Source organism: Heterodontus francisci, chromosome 6 (genome assembly GCF_036365525.1).
Source record: "Heterodontus francisci isolate sHetFra1 chromosome 6, sHetFra1.hap1, whole genome shotgun sequence".
Classification (NCBI taxonomy): domain Eukaryota; kingdom Metazoa; phylum Chordata; class Chondrichthyes; order Heterodontiformes; family Heterodontidae; genus Heterodontus; species Heterodontus francisci.
In genome coordinates this window covers 6,210,411-6,231,479 of record NC_090376.1, presented here as the reverse complement: position 1 = coordinate 6,231,479, position 21,069 = coordinate 6,210,411, and the positions used below count along the sequence as shown (strand labels likewise).

The window sequence follows — 21,069 nt, the reverse complement described above, 5'->3', positions numbered from 1 at the left end:
AATAATCTTGCATTGAAAAAACATCTTCAGTGCATCCTGAAACGCTGTGCAGCCCACAAATTTGAAGTGTAGTAGTAGCCTGTTGTGCAGACAAATGCAACAGCCTATTTGCACACAGCATGATTGCATGTGCATCAGCAAGATAATGACTAGTTAATCCATTTTGCAGCTGTTGGCTGAAGGATAAATGTCAAGCTATGACAATGGAAGAACTCCCCACTCTTGGCTTGATTATTGCCATTGGGTCTTTAATGCGCACATAAACAGGTAGATGGGATCCAGGTTTAACATCTCATCAGAAAAATGGCACCTGATAAAGTTGCACTCCCACGGGACTGCCCCTGATCATAAATACTCATGTCCCTGGAATGAAATTCAGCACTGGACTGCAATCAAGTGCAAGCCCTGAAAATGTATTGACTATACTCCTTACACACCCTCAGGGTTTACTGGAAAAAATCAATACTTCCTGCACGTGGGCGCAGTGTACACCAGGCATCATTCATTCGCTGGTCATTCAGGCCAGCCCATCCCCTGCGTAAAAGCACACTCACTGGACAAACAAACTTTAAAAAAAATATATTTTCAACACTTGCAAGTGATTCCAAAGAATGAGCTAAATACAAAGCAAGAGATTTTGAATTTTTATTCAACAAAATTACCACATCACACCCAGAGAGAGAGAAGGGGAGGGGAGGGTGAGGACACAATCTAAACATAATAAGCAAGCTTTGCACTTCCTTCCTTTGTGATAATTCTGAACCACAATTGTCACAAACCCGCAATTCTTCATCACAAATCAAAACCTGACAACCTGGCAAAAAAGACGCTTGCATATTCTTTTATTCACTCACGGGATTTACTGCCTAAAGATGGCAAGTTAGTCTTCTTCTGCAGCGGTTTTGATACAATTGAGCAGCTTGCTTCACAGGCCAGTTACGAGTCAGCTAAGTGTAGGACTGGAGTCACATATAGGCCCAGACTAGATAAGGATGGCAGGTTTCCTTCCCTAAAGGCCATTAGTTGGGTTTTTACAACAATCCAACAGCTCCATAGGCACTGTTACCCTTCCCAGGTTTCTATTCCCCAAATTCAAAATTCACAAACTGCTATGGTGGGCTTTGAACTCATTCCTTGGATTATTAGTCCAGTAATATTACCACTGGGAGCTCGCAAGATGAGTCAGTGAGCATATTCATTACCCGATTTGATGCAGAAAGCAAAAGCCCTTTCAAACTACCTGAATAAATATGCAGTTCTCCCCCTTGTCCCTCTACTAAATAGAAAGATAAATTGATTTCCATTTATATAACAACCTTCACAACCTCTGGACATCCCAAAGCACTTTACATCCAATGAAGTACTTCAGAAGTGTGGTCAATGTTGTAATTGTAGGCATGCCTGTTCTTACTGTTTACTTAAGTCTCTTCCACTTGTAAATCGCTTTCTTTGATGAAGGAAGAAATAAAAGGTACTGAACCTCTCAACAACTATTTCTGGCACTATGCACCACCTTTTCACACTAGCCACCACAAACAGCAATGCAACAATGACCAGAAAATGTGTTTTTGTATGAAAATAATATTGATTGAAGGATAAATATTGGCCAGGACACGAGGAAAAATGCCCCTGCTTTTCTAGGACGTAGTGCTATGTCTTTTATATCCACCCAAGGAGCCAGACAGGGCTCAGTTTACATCCCATCCAAAAGTACAGCGTTCCCTCAGTACTGCCCCTCCAACAATGCAGCACTCCCTCAGTACTCACCCTTTTCATGTCAATGTTGAAAATGCTGAGGAGATCATTTACAATAGGAATTTCTTACATAAAACAAGATCCCATCACAATGTAGGTGTAATGTACAGCTCCACTATATTCTGTGCCACTACAGCCTCTGATACCAAGCAACACATCTACTGGCCGAGACAGCTGAAGACATGGCCGCCAGTGGTGGGGCAAAGGGAGCCAGGCAGAATTGTACAAGAGGTCAGGATCAGAGCAGCAGTGTGACAAGTGGGAGCTGTAGAGCTGGCAGATGTCAGACACCATAACAACTTCAACATAGTAGAGCATCCCGAGGTACTTCACAGGAGCATTATAAAAACAAAATATAACGAGCCATATGATGAGATATTAGGTCCGATAAACAAAAGCATGGTCAAACATGTAGCTTTTAAAGGAGTGTCTTAAAGGAAGAAAGCAAAGTATAGAGACAGAGAGGTTTAGGGAGTGAATTCCAGAGCTTCGGGCCTAGGCAACTAAAGGCATGGCCACCATTAGTGGAGTGATTAAAATCTGGGTGCTCAAGAGGCACAATTAGAGGAGCACAGATATTGCAGAGGATTGTGGGGCTGGAGGCAATTACAAAGATGGGGAAAAAGGAAGGCCATGGAGGGATATGAAAACAAGGATGAGAATTTTTTTCTTTAAATCAAGATGTTGCTTGACCAGGAGCCAATGTAGCTCAGCAGCATAGGTGGAAGAGCAGCACAGTTTTGATTACCTCAAGTTTACAGAGAGTAGAATGTGGGAGATCAGCCAGGAATGCCTTGGAGTAGTCAAGTCTAAAAGGAACAAAAAGGTATAAATGAGGGTTTCAGCAAGAGAAGAGCTGAGACAGGCAGAGTCAGGCGATATTACAGGAGGCGGAAATGGACAGTCTTAGCAATGGTACAAATAGGAGGTCGGAAGCTCATCATAAGGTCAAATGTGACACCAAGATTGCGAACTGAAAGGCTTAGTTTTAGTCTGTTGACAGTGAGAGGAGATGGATGGAATCAGTAGCTAGGGAACTGAGTTTGAAGCAGAGACCGAAAATAAAGACTGCAGTCTTCCCAATATTAATTGGAGGAAATTTCTGCTCAGCCAATACGGGATGTCAGATAAGCAGTCTGATAGCTTAGCCACAAGGGAGGTGGTAGGGAGGTAGAGTTGGGTATTGTTAGCTGTGCTTTCGGACGATGTCACCGAGGAGCAGCATGCACATGAGAAATACGGAGGGGGCCACAGACAAACTGTTGCAAGTGATTCTCTGGCTATGATTCAATGAACAGATTTGAACGCCAGGATGAGAATTTTAAATCGGAGACATTGGGAGACCATGAGATATAGGTCAGTGAGAACAAGGGTGATAGATGAGCAAGACTTGGAGCAAGATAGGATACGTGCAGCAGAGCTTCAGAACATCTCAATTATTTTGTGGGGTTTTGACTGAGAAAATAATGTCAACTGGAGTAGTGTGTTTAATTCAGGGCGCCACACTTCAGGCAGGATGTCAAGGTCTAGGAGAGGGTGCAAAGGAGTTTTACTGGAATGATACCAGGGATGAGGGACTTCAATTATGTGGAGACTGGAAAAGTTTGGATTGTTCTCCTTACAGCAGAGTTTAAGGAAAGATTTAATAGAGGTGTTCAAAGTGGAGTAGATGAAGAGAAGCTATTCACATAGGTAGGAGAGTCAGTTAGCAGAGGAGACCTGATTTAAGGTAATCAGCAAACAGCGGAACAATCTTTTTTTAATGCAACGAGTTATGATGATCTGGAATGCACTTCCTGCAAGGGTGGTGGAAGACGACTCAACTATAAATTTCAAGAGGGATTTGGATAAATATGTAAAAGGGGAAAAATTTTGCAGGGCTATAGGAAAAGTGTGGGGGGACTGGGGCTAGTTGGATAGCTCTTTCAAAAAGCTAGCAGATGCTCCAAATGGCCTCTTTCTATGCTGGAAGATTCATCGTCCATGTAGGAGTTACTGAATATCAATTAACAACAGGTTTTTTTAAATCTGTTACAATAGCTTAGGGGTACTGAGGTCAATTGTTGCTTCAAACAACTCAGTACAAAGACAAGCAATTGAACCTGTGACCACCATTTCTACTTAACAGAAGCCGCTTTAAAATTGCTCCTCTTATTTGGATTGCAGGAGATCCTGATTGATTTAGTTCTGTTCTGCTCCTTTACTTCAGACCAAGTGTTGCCAAGCAGCAACCAGCTATTTGAACATCGACTGGGAACCAAGTCCAGGTTATTGGGAAGAGTCCACATCAGGCAAACAGAAATGGCGTGCCTAGATGATCAACAGCCTGGTTTGCAATAATATAAAAGCAAAATACTGCAGATGCTGGAAATCTGAAACAAAAACAAGAAATGCTGGATTCACTCAGCAGGTCTGGCAGCATCTGTGGAAAGAGAAGCAGAGTTAACGTTTCGGGTCAGTGACCCTTCTTCGGAACCTGGTTTGCAAACTCTTCAATATGCTGCCTAGCTCCCTACTATCACAAGACAATCAGGTAATCCCCCAGCCCCCTTATAATAAAAATCCAAGATTACATTCAATGCAGAGCCAAAATCCCAAACCCGAGTACTGCTCCATCAGCTCTGGAGAATAGGAACATAGGAAATCGGAGCAGGAGTAGGCCATCCGGCCCCGTGAGCCTGCTCTGCCATTCACCTAGATCATGGCTATTCTTCTACCTCAATGCCATTTTCCCACACTATTTCCATATCCCTTGATATCTTTAATACCTAGAAATCTATCAATTTCTGTCTGGCACATGCTCGATGATTGAGCTTCCACAGCTCTCTGGTATAGAGAATTCCAAAGGTTCACCAGCCTCTGAGAGAAGACATCCCTCCTCATCTCAGTCATAAATAGCCTACTTATTTTGAGACTGTGTTCTCTGGTTCTAAAACACCCCCAGCTAGAGGAAACATCCTTCCTGCGTCAACCCTGTCAAGCCCTGTAAGAATTTTGCATGCACTCAAGCCTCTGAGTCAGAAATCATGGGTTCAAACTCCACTCCAGAGACTTGAACACAAAATTTGGGCTGACACGCCAAAGTAACACTGAGGGAATGCTGCAAATACGAAGGTGCCAATTTTGGGTGAGATATCTAACAGAGGCTCCACGTGCTCCCTCAGGTGAATGTAAAGGACACATGGCACTACACACACTAGTTCTCCTTGGCATCTTAGGACCTTATTCCTTAACCAATATCACTAAAGCAGATTATCTAGTTCCTATCTGAATACCATTTCTGAGAGCTTGCCGTGCTCAAATTATTTGCCACAATTTCTAAACTGCAATAGCGACCACACTTCCAAAAAAAGTAGTTAATTGCCTTTAAAGTGTTGTGGAACCTCCCGAGTGGTGCTTTATGCAAGTTCTTTCATTTTATAATCTCCACTGATGCAAAAGCCAAATAAATATCCTTAGAGAAGTTTTCTGATGGGTTAAACTACAGGTTGAAGGTGCAACACTAAAAGTTAACACAAATTACAGGAGTTCACAACACAGCTTCTAGCATTTATTCTGTTAAGTCAGTTATCTCTGGAACAGTTGTAGACTAGCAGAATCGGGGAAGCCCAGCGGCAGGTTGTAAAGCTAAAACAGCAGCACTGTGAGCTCGGTCTGAAACTTACAAGTACTTTTATATTTAGATTTTGGTGCAACAAGATACAAATCTTCAGTGTGCCCCTAAAACCCACACAGATGGAATAATCAAACTTCATGGGCGGCGCAGTGGTTAGCACTGCAGCCTCACAGCTCCAGGGACCCGGGTTCGATTCCTGGTACTGCCTGTGTGGAGTTTGCAAGTTCTCCCTGTGTCTGCGTGGGTTTTTTCCGGGTGCTCCGGTTTCCTCCCACAAGCCAAAAGACTTGCAGGTTGGTAGGTAAATTGGCCATTATAAATTGTCACTAGTATAGGTAGGTGGTAGGGAAATATAGGGACAGGTGGGGATGTTTGGTAGGAATATGGGATTAGTGTAGGATTAGTATAAATGGGTGGTTGATGGTCGGCACAGACTCGGTGGGCCAAAGGGCCTGTTTCAGTGCTGTATCTCTAATCTAATCTATATTGGCAGCTTCAAAAATGTAACGCTTAATTTGATTTTCTGACAGAAATTCAAAATTATTTCAAATGGTGACCTGTAAACACATTAAACTTTGAAAATAATATCTTTTAGTGACTCAAGCACTGAGATATTACAGCTGAGAAATAATCTGTCAAACTTCCCCTTCCAACTGTGAGTTATGTTCACTGAAAGCACTCTCGCCTCTGAATTCAGGTGGTTGTGGATTGAAGACCCATTGCAGAACACAGGAACAGGAGTAGGCCATTCAGCTCCTCAAGCCTGTTCCATCATTCAGTTAAATCATGGCTGATCTGTACCTCAACTCCATTTAAGTTGACATCTCAATATGAGAGCGCTGCAATGTCAGAGATGCTCATTTTCGGATGAGATGTTAAACTGAGGCCTGTCTCCTGTTCAGGTGGATGTTAAAAATTATGTTGCAATATTTGAGTTATACATGACTCTAGTATTTAGACCAATAGTCATCCCTGGACCAATAGTACCAAAGCAAATTAACTGGTCGTTTAATCTTGCTAGCTATCGGAATTTTCCTTTATTAGCCAAGGTATAGACTCTAAGAGCAGGGAGGTTAGGCTGGAACTATATAAAACATGAGTACTGTGTGCAGTTCTGGTCACCGCATTACAAAAAGGATGTAATTGTACTAGAGAGGATACAGAGGAGATTTACGAGGAAGTTGCCAGGACTGGAAAATTGCAGCTGTGAGGAAAGACTGGATAGGCTGGGGTTGTTTTCCTTGGAACAGAGGAGACTGATTAGAGTGAGATGTACAAAATTATGAGGGGCCTGGATAGAGTGGATGTGAAGGGCCTATTTAGCTTAGCAGAGAAGTCAGTGGCTAGGGGACATAGATTTAAAGTGACTGGTAGAAGGAGTAGAGGGGAGATGAGGATAAGATTTTCAGCCAGAATGTGATGGGGGTCTGGAACTCTCTGCCTCTAGGATGGTAGAGGCAGAAACCCTCATATCATTTAAAATGTGTCTGGATGGGCACCTGAAATGCCATAACCTGCTGGGCTACGGACCAAATGCTGGAAAGTGGCTCTTTTTTTTTAGCTGGCTCAGACTCGATGGGCCAAGTGGCCTCTTTCTGTGCCATAAGCTTTCTATAATTCTAATTTACTGTGTGGAAAATGGCTGCTGTATTTTCTTTTTATATTCGTTCGTGGGGTGTAGGCATCACCAGCCAAGCCAGCATTTATTTCACCCATAATTGCCCTTGAACTGAGTGGCTTGCTAGGTCACTTCAGAATCAGCCACATTGTTGAGAGTCTGGAGCCACATGTAGGCCAGACCAGGTAAGGATGGCAGATTTCCTTCCTTATAGGACATTAGTGAACCAGATGGTTTTTTGATCGTCACCAGCAGACTGGCTTTTTTTAATTCCAGAATTATTAGTTCTGCCATGGTGGGATTCGACCCCATGTCCCCAGAGCATTAGCCTAGGCCTCTGGATTACTAGTCCAGTGACATTACCATTATGCCACTGCATCCGCTGCAATGCCCATACTTTGAAAAAAAATATGTATTGATCTGCTATGAACTATTTCAAGATGAGCTGAGGCACCATCTTTGCAAGTCCGTTCCTTGCAAAACTCCTTTGGTAATAACAAGTCACATCAACTAGAAGGTCCCAGGTTCAATCCGCTGTCTTTGCCATGTCAGTGGAATTCAGCTGGAGCAGGAGCTGGAATACAGCTGGCTTCAGTACTCTTGGAATTGGGAGATGATGATGATTAACGGTTCCCATCCCCGATTATCTATTAACTCCTGGAAAAGTGGTGTGAACTAGATCTGGCTCAGCTCTGTTGCCCTTCATGGTAGAATAGCTTGCTGACATTCAGTATCTCAGCTCTAAGTGAAGAGTGGACACTTAGGCCAACGTTACATATGGAAGCTGACCCCAGTAGGAAGCACCGTCAGCAGAAGAAATGACTGAGGGAAAGAGGAAGAGAAATGACTATAACCTGCTGATCTCAGGAAATCTCTTTTAAACTGTATTACTAAAAGCTGAAGCACTAAAAACAAATGCCCTAAGCATCACAACTAGTGGTTTCTGAGCACTGTGCTCGGGTGTGAAACCACAACTTCACCCTCAGGAAGGTGTCACATTCGCATCTTATGCACAGAAGCTCCACTCCTTTTTTCCCTACACCAAGCTTCCCTCTCTCCCCTTTTGTTGGTGTCAACTTACTCCGATACCTTACCCAACTGACCAGTCAACGACAACTTGCATTTATGTAGCGCCTTTAACATAACAAAACCAAAGTGCTTCAAAGTAAATTACTTTCTACACCTTAGAACAATGTAAAAGGGTCTCCAAACGCAGTTAAATTCCAATCTACATTTCTGATACTCGACAAAAGCATAATAGCAAAAATCGAAACAGACTACAGGAGATCATTTGGTTGGGGCGTTGGGGGGGGGGGGGGGAAAGAGAGGTGGGTGGAAAGACGACTAAAAGCTGAGTCAGAGAGCTGGAGTTTAAGGAGGGTCTTAAAGGACATGACATTTAGGGAAGGAATTGCAGAGCTCAGGGCCAAGACAGCTGAAGGCACGGCTGCTGGCAGATGGGGCAAAGGGACTGGGAGACACAGAAGAAGCCAGAATTCAAGGAGGGTTGCAGGAGGTCGGGAGAGCAAGGTGGTAGGAGGTACTTGAATACAAGGATGCGTATTTTAAATTAGAAGCATTGTGGGACCGGGAGTCAACGCAGGTCAGCAAGCACAGGCATGATGGGTGAGTAGGACTTGGCGCAGATCAGAACATGGGCAGAGTTTTGAATGAGCTGAAGTTTATGGAAAGTGCAGGATGGGAGGCCAGCCAGGAATGCACTGGAATAATAGAGTCTGGGGGTGGCAATAGCATAGACTTCAGCAGCAGGAGGGCTGAGGCAGAGGTTGAGACAGGCAACGTTATGGAATTAGAAGTAGACAGTCTTAGTGATGGGAGAGGAGAGGGCAAACTCAGCTCAGCAAATAGGACGATGAGCTTGCAAACAGTCTGATTCAACCCATGACAGCAGCCAGGGGTGGGGGAATGGAATTGGTAGCAAGGGTACAGAGTTTGTGGCAGGATGAAAACATTCACACAGGAAGCACAAGTTTCAACCTACTCTGCATCCACAGCAGGCACCATAGCCAAGCCAACGTCAAACCTCACCTGACCTCCTCACACATGTACTTGCAGCAAGAGTCAGTAAATAGCAAATAAGAGCACTGAATCAGCCTTTGTTATAAAAGACTACCTTTCCTGAGGTTCAATTAACAGTGAAATACAACCCTGGGTCAAGCATGATAGTTTGCAGATTACAAGGCAAATCCAAATTGAGGGACTCTCACGCAAAGCAGTAAAATTAAGTGCCTTCATTTTAGACAGGTTTGTTTTACACATATGGTAATGAAAATACAACTTAAACCAACTTCTCATTTCTGCTCTACTTGCCTTTCTGTTCCTGTTTAAAAACCAGAAAGCATAGCAAAAAAAGGTCACACTGTCAAATGCTCCTTCCCATAGACCACATGAAATTCCGAATGTCAGACTCCACCCAACTCATTAATTTCCCCCCTTTGTATTAGAGCACTGCCAGCAACCACTCTGAACTATTAAACAAGACAGTATAAATGGGCCGATCCCAATGCACGCCAGCAGTAAGTAAAAGCAATCAACAAAAGCAGCATGTGACCGTAGTCCATCATTGCTATTGGTTAAATCTGTCCTGAGCACTCAGTTACCTTTTCCCCTTGTATAGGCAGGCCTGCATGATCCTTTCCCCTCTCTCCTCCACTTCAACATCTCAGAAAGCCTGTAGCTAGAAAGTGGAAGGAATACTGGCAAGGCATGAACAGAAGCACTACCTTTTAACATAACGATGCTTCCCAGTTTGGATACTTTATGTTTTCTCCCCCACCCACCACCAATCCCCCCCTCCCCAGCGCCAAATGGTGTTCAATGCCGTCACTAGGATTTCAGTCCAGCACAATGACGCATGCATGAGATAGCGACACCTGTCCATCTGAACTGCAAAAAGTGTCAAGCAGATCAAGAACAAATTTTTCTCTTCTGGCAAAGGCCTGGTAGTTACTGACCTGTCACTGTTACAGGGGGCTATAGCTGGAGGACAGAAATTAAGTATACTACACAACCAGAAATCTACTGACAAGTAATATTTTTAACCAGTTTAGTGAAACCAATACATTAAACAAGTTTAGCAAAACACGTGCGCATACAGATCATCAATCAACATCCACCAGATTTACAGACAGGAACATCGTCATTCTACTCAATGTCTCATCTGCTCCATTGCACCAGGTCGTTTCCTGCTCAGAGACTGATGAGATGGATAAGACATAATTGTGGGTACTTGGTAGCATTCACACCTCAAGTCAAAAATTTGTGTGTTGGAGCCCCACACCAGGACTTTGGCTCACAATATAGGCTGATACCTCTTGGAAGAATTTCTGCATTGTGGGAGGTACCATCCTTCAGTTGATATATCAAACCAGCATCCTGTCAGCCTGTTCAAATAGACGTTAAAAAATCCTCTGACAATTAAGAGGACAAGGAATCTCCCAGCCATTACTCCTGCTTCAACTAGTACCATCACACAAGAGTATCTGCATCTTTTTATTGTTGGTAAAACACAGGATAACTGCCACTGCAAAACACACAGCAGTCAATGCATTCCAGAAGTAATTCACGACATTTTGTCATGAAAATAGGTTATACAATATGCCATGCAAGTTTAATTATTCTTTTTTGCTTTACTATTCTCCCAAAGCCTCGAGATTAGTGCTACATGACTGGCTATACATCCAACGGGGTGGATGTACTAAGTATACATCAATCATGTATCAATCTCCCCAAGATACATTTAACGTACTGGTACCTCAGCACTCCTTTGCCCAGCACTCATCTTCTGTCTTGTGGCGGGGAAAGGAAGGGAATTCCAGAATAAGGGTCATAGTCCTGTATGATTCCATTACTCCAAAAGTACATACAAAACTCTTCATTTAAAACCCACATATAAAATTGACCTCCCTCAATTACTCAAGACAAATGAGTTAAATTGTATTGCACGAACATGCTACAACCTACATGGCAGATGTGGCCACACAGGATCTGAAATTCCTCATCATTTACAAACTCAGTCATTTATATAATCTATGAAAATCTAACTTGCTTTGCAAGCTGAACACAAAAACCCTATGACTGAAAAGAGAGAGAAGCTAGTTGCCTGGTGATAATTTTAGTACAAAGTTGTTGGACCAAGCAAATCTAAATATTAAGAGAACTGCAGGAGAAAACCAAACTCTATGTGACAATCCCCGATCAATATTAGTCTAGACCAAAGATTAAACTGTGTTCAGATTGCACTGCACCTTCTGACAGTACAAGGAAACATTCATATAATAATCCTGCAACATTCTTTAACACACTTCTACAAAATACATTATCACAGCAAGTGCCACAGGTTAGCCATTCATTTGGGAGAAACAGTCCAACCAAACCTAAAAGACATGTCTCATCCTCCAGATCAAATCCCTCTGTGACTTTGCTGTCTCCCTATCTCTGTAACCTTCGCCGGTCCTACAACCCTCCAAGGTCCTGTACTCCTCCAATGCTGGCTTCTTGTGCATTCTGATTTACTTCGCCCATCGGCAGCCGTGCCTTCAGCTGCCGAGGCTTAAGCTCTGGAATACCCTCCCGAAACCTCTCCGCTCTCACTTCTTCTAAGGCGCTCCTTAAAACTTACCACTCTGACCAAGGTTTTGGTCTCCTTATGTGGCTGAATGTCCAATTTTGTTTGATAACGTGTCTGTAAATCACTTAGGATGTTTTACTGTGTTAAAGGAGCTATATAAAGTTTAACATGGCTTCTCCTCCTTGATCCAGGACTTGGAGACTAACTGCAGCCCAGGTTGAGATCAGGTAGTCAACGCTGGTCTGACCTCTTCCTGACCTACATGGTGCTGTGCCACGTCAGATGCTGCATTTACCTGAAAGCAATCAGGCCGACAGACACTACTTTCTGCAGTATGAACAAGGGCTTTCTGCACCCACTGGGCAACAAGCCAATTCTGTTAACAAATGGAAGTGTCAACACAAGTGGTCAAATCAAAAAGAAAATGTGAAGATTTGCAAAAAAAAAAGAACCAAGGCTCAAAATAACACAAAGGAAACTGTTCTGTTCCGAATCAGACTATGCAAAAGATGAATTAATCACCAGCTCGCAGTTCTGTTGAATCACATCGAGATGTGAGAAGAGTATTTTGCTGATGTATTGAACAGTCTTTCAACTGTGACCAAGCTTATGGTTGCCTACCCCAACATGTAACATTCCTGTGAAGTGCTTGGGATGTTTTGCTACATTAATGAAGCTATATGCCAGGGTTGGGGCCGACCTTGACTCATGGCCCTCCTGCCTTGGGCGCTATGGCGTTGGAAGGATGAATGAGAACGGGCAGAGACTGCTTGAGTTGTGTACCTATCATAACCTCTGCATCACCAACTCGTTCTTTCACACTAAACCCTGTCACCAGGTTTCATGGAGGCACCCAAGATCACGTCGTTGGCACCAGCTAGACCTCATTGTCACAAGGCGAGCCGCCTTAAACAGTGTTCAAATCACACGCAGCTTCCACAGTGCGGACTGCGACACCGACCACTCCCTGGTGTGCAGCAAGGTTAGACTCAGACCAAAGAAGTTGCATCATTCCAAGCAAAAGGGCCACCCGCGCATCAACACGAGCAGAATTTCTCACCCACAGCTGTTACAAAATTTCTAAATTCACTTGTAACAGCCCTTCAAAACACTCCCACAGGGGATGCTGAGACCAAGTGGGCCCACATCAGAGATGCCATCTATGAGTCAGCTTTGACCACCTACGGCAAAAGTGCGAAGAGAAATGCAGACTGGTTTCAATCTCATAATGAAGAGCTGGAACCTGTCATAGCCGCTAAGCGCATTGCACTTTTGAACTACAAGAAAGCCCCCAGCGATTTAACATCCGCAGCACTTAAAGCAGCCAGAAGTACTGCACAAAGAACAGCTAGGCGTTGCGCAAACGACTACTGGCAACACCTATGCAGTCATATTCAGCTGGCCTCAGACACCGGAAACATCAGAGGAATGTATGATGGCATGAAGAGATCTCTTGGGCCAACCATCAAGAAGATCACCCCCCTCAAATCTAAATCGGGGGACATAATCACTGACCAACGCAAACAGATGGACCGCTGGGTTGAGCACTACCTAGAACTGTACTCCAGGGAGAATGCTGTCACTGAGACTGCCCTCAATGCAGCCCAGCCTCTACCAGTCATGGATGAGCTGGACATACAGCCAACCAAATCGGAACTCAGTGATGCCATTGATTCCCTAGCCAGCAGAAAAGCCCCTGGGAAGGACAGCATTACCCCTGAAATAATCAAGAGTGCCAAGCCTGCTATACTCTCAGCACTACATGAACTGCTATGCCTGTGCTGGGACGAGGGAGCAGTACCCCAGGACATGCGCGATGCCAACATCATCACCCTCTATAAAAACAAAGGTGACTGCAACAACTACCGTGGAATCTCCCTGCTCAGCATAGTGGGGAAAGTCTTTGCTCGAGTCGCTCTGAACAGGCTCCAGAAGCTGGCCGAGCGCATCTACCCTGAGGCACAGTGTGGCTTTCGTGCAGAGAGATCGACTATTGACATGCTGTTCTCCCTTCGTCAGATACAGGAGAAATGCCGTGAACAACAGATGCCCCTCTACATTGCTTTCATTGATCTCACCAAAGCCTTTGACCTCGTCAGCAGACGTGGTCTCTTCAGACTACTAGAAAAGATCGGATGTCCACCAAAGCTACTAAGTATCATCACCTCATTCCATGACAATATGAAAGGCACAATTCAACATGGTGGCTCCTCATCAGAGCCCTTTCCTATCCTGAGTGGTGTGAAACAGGGCTGTGTTCTCGCACCCACACTTTTTGGGATTTTCTTCTCCCTGCTGCTTTCACATGCGTTCAAATCCTCTGAAGAAGGAATTTTCCTCCACACAAGATCAGGGGGCAGGTTGTTCAACCTTGCCCGTCTAAGAGCGAAGTCCAAAGTACGGAAAGTCCTCATCAGAGAACTCCTCTTTGCTGACGATGCTGCTTTAACATCTCACACTGAAGAATGCCTGCAGAGTCTCATCGACAGGTTTGCGTCTGCCTGCAATGAATTTGGCCTAACCATCAGCCTCAAGAAAACGAACATCATGGGGCAGGATGTCAGAAATGCTCCATCCATCAATATTGGCGACCACGCTCTGGAAGTGGTTCAAGAGTTCACCTACCTAGGCTCAACTATCACCAGTAACCTGTCTCTAGATGCAGAAATCAACAAGCGCATGGGTAAGGCTTCCACTGCTATGTCCAGACTGGCCAAGAGAGTGTGGGAAAATGGCGCACTGACACGGAACACAAAAGTCCGAGTGTATCAGGCCTGTGTCCTCAGTACCTTGCTCTACGGCAGCGAGGCCTGGACAACGTATGCCAGCCAAGAGCGACGTCTCAATTCATTCCATCTTCGCTGCCTTCGGAGAATACTTGGCATCAGGTGGCAGGACTATATCTCCAACACAGAAGTCCTTGAAACGGCCAACACCCCCAGCTTATACACACTACTGAGTCAGCGGCGCTTGAGATGGCTTGGCCATGTGAGCCGCATGGAAGATGGCAGGATCCCCAAAGACACATTGTACAGCGAGCTCGCCACTGGTATCAGACCCACCGGCCGTCCATGTCTCCGTTATAAAGACGTCTGCAAACGTGACATGAAATCGTGTGACATTGATCACAAGTCGTGGGAGTCAGTTGCCAGCATTCGCCAGAGCTGGCGGGCAGCCATAAAGACAGGGCTAAATTGTGGCGAGTCGAAGAGACTTAGTAGTTGGCAGGAAAAAAGACAGAGGCGCAAGGGGAGAGCCAACTGTGCAACAGCCCCAACAAACAAATTTCTCTGCAGCACCTGTGGAAGAGCCTGTCACTCCAGAATTGGCCTTTATAGCCACTCCAGGCGCTGCTTCACAAACCACTGACCACCTCCAGGCGCGTATCCATTGTCTCTCGAGATAAGGAGGCCCAAAAGAAAAAAAAAATATGTGCAAGTTGAAGTTGTTGTCCGAGTCATTTCAAAGTACAAGGGTCAGTCCTCACATCAACTCTGTTCTTTTGTTTAAATACCCTGGGGGTTATGTGAGGTCATACACACAATCCAAAAGCAACTGGTGGTGCCAAACTTTTAATTTTTGCTATATTACACTGTCAAGATCAACCACCAGAACTGGAAAGATGCCAATCACTACTCAATACAACAGTCAAATATTCAAAGTATAAAACATCCAAGTGGGTATTTTCTGGTCTGCGAGCCAGACACTATGAACACTCCTGCAAGATATGGAAGGGGTTATCCCACTATGAAAATAGGAATGTCTAGTTCTGAGGTTGAAAATATTTTTTTTTTTTAAGTTTAATAGATATGAATTGTAGAATCTTACAACACAAAAGGTGGTCATTTGTCCCATCATGCTTGTGCCGGTTGTTTCACTGTCTACCACCATTCACGACTGACATATGGCAGGACTGCAGAGATTTGATCTGATCAGTTTGTTGCGAGATCGCTTAGCTCTGTCTGCTTCCACTGTTGGCATGCATTGTAGAGTCCTGTATTGTAGCTTCACCAGGCCGCTACCTCATTTTGAGGTATGCCTGGTACTGCTCTTGGCATGCCCTCCTGCACTCTTCATTGAACCAGAGTTGGTCCCCCAGCTTGATGGTAATGGTAGAGTGGGAGATATGCCAGGTCATGAGGTTACATGTGGTTGAATACAATTCTGCTGCTGCTGATGGTCCATGGTGCCACATGGATGCCCAGTTTTGAGCTGCCAGCTCTGTTCTGAATCTATCCCATTGAGCCTGGTGGTAGTGCCACACAACTATGGAGGGTATTTTCAGTGTGAAGACAGAACTTTGTTTTCACAAGGACTGTGCAATGGTCTACCTACCAATACTGCGATGGACAGATGTATCTGCAACAGGTAGATTGGTGAGTACGAGGTCGAATAGGTTTTTCCCTCGTTGATTCCCTCGCCAGCTGCTGCAGGCCCTGTCTGGCAGATACGTCCTACAAGTCTCGGTCAGCTCGGTCAAGCCACTCTTGGTGAGGGACATTGAAGTCCCCAACCCAGAGTACATTCTGTGCCCTTGCCACCCTCAGTGCTTCTTCCAAGTGGTGTTCAACATGGAGGAGAAAAGATTCAGCAGCTGAGGGAGGGCAGTAGGAGGTAATCCTTGCCCATGTTTGAGCTGATGCTATGAGACTTCATGGGGAGTCAATGTTGAGGACTCCCAGGGTAACTCCCTCCTGACTGTATACCAGTGTGTCGCCACCTCTGGCGAGACTGTCCTGCCGGTGGGACAGGACATACCGAGGAATGGTGATGGTAGCGTCTAGGACACTGGATGTATGGTACATTTCCAAGAGTATGACTACATCAGGCTGCTACTTGACTAGTCTGTGGGACAGTTCTCCCAACTTTAGCACAAGCCCCGAGACATTAGTAAGGAGGACTTCACTGGGTTGAAAGGGCTGGGTTTGTCGTTGTCGTTTCCAGTACCTAGGTCGATGTTGGATGTTCCGTCCAGTTTTATTTCTTTTCAACTGTTTTGGCAGTTTTGTACAACTGAGTGGCTTGCTTGGCCATCTCAGAGGCAGTTAAGAGTCAACCACATTGCTGCGGGTCTGGAGTCACATGTAGGCCAGACCAGGTATGGGGAGCAGATTTCCTGCCCTGAAGGACACTAGTAAACCAAATGGGTTTTTACAACAATTCATGATAGTAATGGTGCCACGAAACTGAGATTCACTTTCAATTCCAGATTTTTATTAAATTCCATGGTGGGTTTGAACCCATTACCTCAGAGTATTATAAAAGCAAAATACTGCGGATGCTGGAAATCTGAAACAAAAACAAGAAGTGCTGGAATCACTCAGCAGGTCTGGCAGCATCTGTGGAAAGAGAAGCAGAGTTAACAGTTCGGGTCAGTGACCCTTCTTCGGGACCCTTCCGAAGAAGGGTCACTGACCCGAAACGTTAACTCTGCTTCTCTTTCCACAGATGCTGCCAGACCTGCTGAGTGATTCCAGCATTTCTTGTTTTTACCTCAGAGTATTACCCTGGGTCTGTGGATTACTAGTCCAGTAACAATACCACTACGCCACTGTCTCCCCTGAATTTCTCCTTACTTACTCTCTCAAAGCCCCTCAATGCTGAAAGCCATCTTTCAGAAACATTGAAAGACAGTGACATCACTTTCTTTCTTGTGTTCTCGTTTGCACTTTCATCACCCGAAAACAGTGTTTCCCCTTTGAGAACTGTTTTGTGGTCGAGACATCAGTCCTTCGACGCCAATCTACATGAAAGAAACCAGTCCCTCACACTGTGAGACATCAGTCTGTGACACTCATGAGAATGTCACAACCTATAAATTGGAATTGATCGAGGTATTCAAAATCATGAGGGGTCTGGACAGAGTAGATAGAGAGAAACAGTTCTCACTTGTGAAAGGATCGAGAACGAGAGGGCGCACAGGTTTAAAGTATTTGGTAAGAGAAGCAAAAGCGACATGAGGAAAAACTTTTTCACGCAGCGAGTGGTTAAGGTCTGGAATGCACTGCCCGAGAATGTGGTGGAGGCAGGTTCAATTGAAAAGGGAATTCGACAGTTATATGAAAAGGAAGAATTTGCAGGGTTATCGGGAGAAGGCAGGGGAACAGGACTGAGGGAACTGCTCTTTCAGAGAGCTAGTGCGGATGTGGTGGGCCGAATGGCCTTTCTGCTCTATAACAATTCTGCGATTCCGTGATCCTGGGATAAATAGATTTCAAATAAAATCGCCATCACCGTCCTCTTGCCTGTACCAGGACTATATCCTCTACATGTTCACCTGCAAGTAACGCCTGTAAGCAGAAGTTGCCCTTTCCTTGGCCCCAACTTCATCATTCCTAAAAGCACCACATCCTCTCATTGTACAGTGCTAAAGAGACCAGCATGCCCCTACACCATCCCACCACCCCTCCAGGTACGTCACCTAACTACCCAGTCAAGAAAATTGTCTTTATCAGGATTTCAGCCATAACACAGTGGGTAACATCCTCACCTGAGTCAGAAGGTTGAGAGTTTAAATCCCATTCCAGAAACAAAAGCATGGCTGGTAGACACGGGGCAGAGCAGAGGGAGCGCCGCACTGTGGGAGGGGCAGGGCAGAGGGAGCGCCGCACTGTGGGAGGGGCAGGGCAGAGGGAGCGCCGCACTGTGGGAGGGGCAGGGCAGAGGGAGCGCCGCACTGTGGGAGGGGCAGGGCAGAGGGAGCGCCGCACTGTGGGAGGGGCTGTCCTTCAGATATTATTAAACCGAGGTCTCATCTGCCCTCTCACGGCATTACTGGAGGAAGGCCAGGAGTTCTTCCCAATGTTCTGACCCTCATCCAACATGACTAAAATCAGATTCCCATTGTTGTTTGCGGGATCTTGCTGTGCGCAAATTGCCTGCTGCATTTCCTCCATTGACTACAGTTCAGAAACACTTGATAAGCAGTCCCAAAGTGCTTTACAGCCACAGGTCATAAAATGTGCAATAAAAATGCATGCTTTTTTCCCTTTAAATTTTTTCAACTTCACAGCTGAACCCAGTCACATCCCTCCCTGACATCCACACGTTGCAGCTTGTTCAATGGAGTAATGATCAGCTGCATCCCAATTGCTGTCACAGATGACCTTCCCCTAGTATTTAACAGGTATTGAGAGAACAACCAGTGACTTCAGTTTTAAACGCAAGCCCAACCGAATACCAGCTTCATTTGGTTCATCACAGTTTCTAGAATGAAATCAAACTGCTACCAACTGACAGAAGTAACTTTAACCTTGAGAATGCCAACTGTTAAAGAACAAAATTAGTCAGTCTGTAGTGTTTTTACCTCACTTGGATCACAGTCGACATTCAATCCCCTACATCAGAAACAACTGCAAAAATCCCAAAACAATCAGATCACATTAACAATCTCAAAAGAAGTTTTCACATCACAAATATGCCAACATACCCCAGAAATTTCACTCCTTTTAGATGGAACTCACCAAACTCAGCTCCCAGATCCTAAAAACAGTCGAGTTTGTTGTACATACAAGGGGGAAAATAAAAAGTTACGCAATTTAATCTCTCCCCAAGTGACATTAAGTCAACCCAATTTTTTTAAAAAGCTGCAGTACCAAATTGCTGAAGTAGTGAGAGAGAAAAAAGTAATTAACATTGCTTCCGTGACGGTGTGTTCATTTTCCCTGGGATTGATCTGCTGGACTAGTCTTGTTCAATATGGAGCCATTAAAAGCAAGCAAACAAGATTAGGCAAAGCATGCTATGCAAAGGATCTTCAAATATACATTATTTGCCTAAATAATTTTCAGTGAACAAATATCATGTTTCCCTCGACATTTGTAATTAATGGATGCCTATGCTATAGAGGACTTCGCACGTCAAGTGACAACTTTACAAAAAAGCGACATCCAAAGAAACTGCACAAATATGCAAGAAAACTCGCCAACTCAATCTCCTCTGGGATGACAAATGCAAACCCATTTCCCCTCCCGAGACTACCATTCTGAATATAAACATCTAGGTGTACACACACACACACATACATATGCAAACATTTACTTTGCAAAAATACTGAGACTGTACATAAAAATAACTGGCATTTCCTGAAGTCAAAAGGGCTGAGATTACTGACAGAGCAAGGTGGTGGGCTGAACCGCAACATATCAGGGATACCTCAAGTCTGCTTAAGAAGGAAGGAAGCAGCATTTCATCAGAAATTCCCAAAACTCGGGACTGAGTTCAGATTCAGAGGCTCCAATTTTTTTCGCGTTTATCAAAGCAATTGTCTGGGTGTTTACAAATACAAAAAATAGCCTTATTGCCTTTTGCATTTGCAAGCTTTTGAAAGTGTATTTTGAAGTTGCAAGTTTTATTTGAAATTAAATGCCTTGGCAAACACCGAACTTTACAAAGTCGATGTTTAAATGTAAAGTTCACGAATGCAGTCCACAAGCTGGCAACCAGGTGAAGAGAGAAAAACGGTGCTTCATTCCCCAAACAAACATCTGCAAACTCTCCTGGGAACGACTCGAAAACTTGCACATTTACCCCAGACTTGCTGCAACTTTTCCAGCCCGACATTTGGGTGAGATACTCACAGGACACAGAGGGCATAGGCCCCGCTGACACTCTCGCTGTCTCGCACCAAGAAGCTGCCGTCCCTGCCCGCCCGGGCCAGCAGCTCCTCGGCCGCCGCTCGGCTCAGGTCCCGGTGATACCACAGAGCGGGGCTGGGGCTGCAGCCGCCTCCCGCCATCTCCCCGCCCCCCGTCAGGGGGGGAAAAGCCAGTCAGGACAACGGCGACAGATTCCCAGCGGGAAAGGCAGACAGGCGGCCGCCCCGGCTCCAGGCTCCCGCCGCTCCGACCCGACAACCGCCGCTCAACCAGCCGGGAGGCGCGCGCATGTGCCCGCGCATTCCCGCCAGCGGGCACGCGCCTAGCCGGGCGAGGCTCCCGGGCACGGCGCTGAGAAGAGGGGGAGGGCGGGGCCAACCTCGTAATCAGGCGCACGCTGAGGCAAGGCTGCGTGGGCGGGGCCGGAGCGTGCAGGAGGGCGGGGCTATAGGGTGCAGGGAGGAGGCGGGGCAATGCGGGATCGTGCGAAAGCGGGGGAGGACATGGAGCGTGCGCGTGCAGTAGGGTATGGAGCGTGCAGGAAGGTGTGGCTGGAGCGGGGGCGGGGCTGAAGCGTGCTGGGGAGGAGGCGAGGCTGGAATGTGCAAGGGAGGGGGCGGGGGCTCAGGCGTGCCGTAGAGGGGCGGGGCTTGAGCGGCCAGGAGAGGGGGCGGGGCTTGAGCGTGCTGGGGAGGGGGCGGGGCTATAGCGTGCTGCAGAGGGGGCGGGGCTGAGGCGTGCTGGAGAGGGGGCGGGGCTGAGGCGTGCTGGAGAGGGGGCGGGGCTGAGGCGTGCTGGAGAGGGGGCGGGGCTGAGGCGTGCTGGAGAGGGGGCGGGGCTGAGGCGTGCTGGAGAGGGGCGGGGCTGAGGCGTGCTGGAGAGGGGACGGGGC

At 45.8% G+C, this 21,069-nt stretch overlaps 1 protein-coding gene across 1 annotated transcript in view; it reads right to left on the bottom strand.

Moving 5' to 3' along the window:
- The window catches only part of inppl1a (inositol polyphosphate phosphatase-like 1a), a 236,145-nt gene extending 215,617 nt beyond the window's left edge, over positions 1-20,528 (bottom strand). The window contains exon 1 of the mRNA XM_068033038.1: positions 20,160-20,528. Within this exon, the coding sequence (XP_067889139.1) occupies positions 20,160-20,317 (158 nt within the window). The 5' untranslated portion in view covers positions 20,318-20,528. The remainder of the gene's footprint in view (positions 1-20,159) is intronic.
- Between the last annotated feature and the right edge of the window lie 541 nt (positions 20,529-21,069).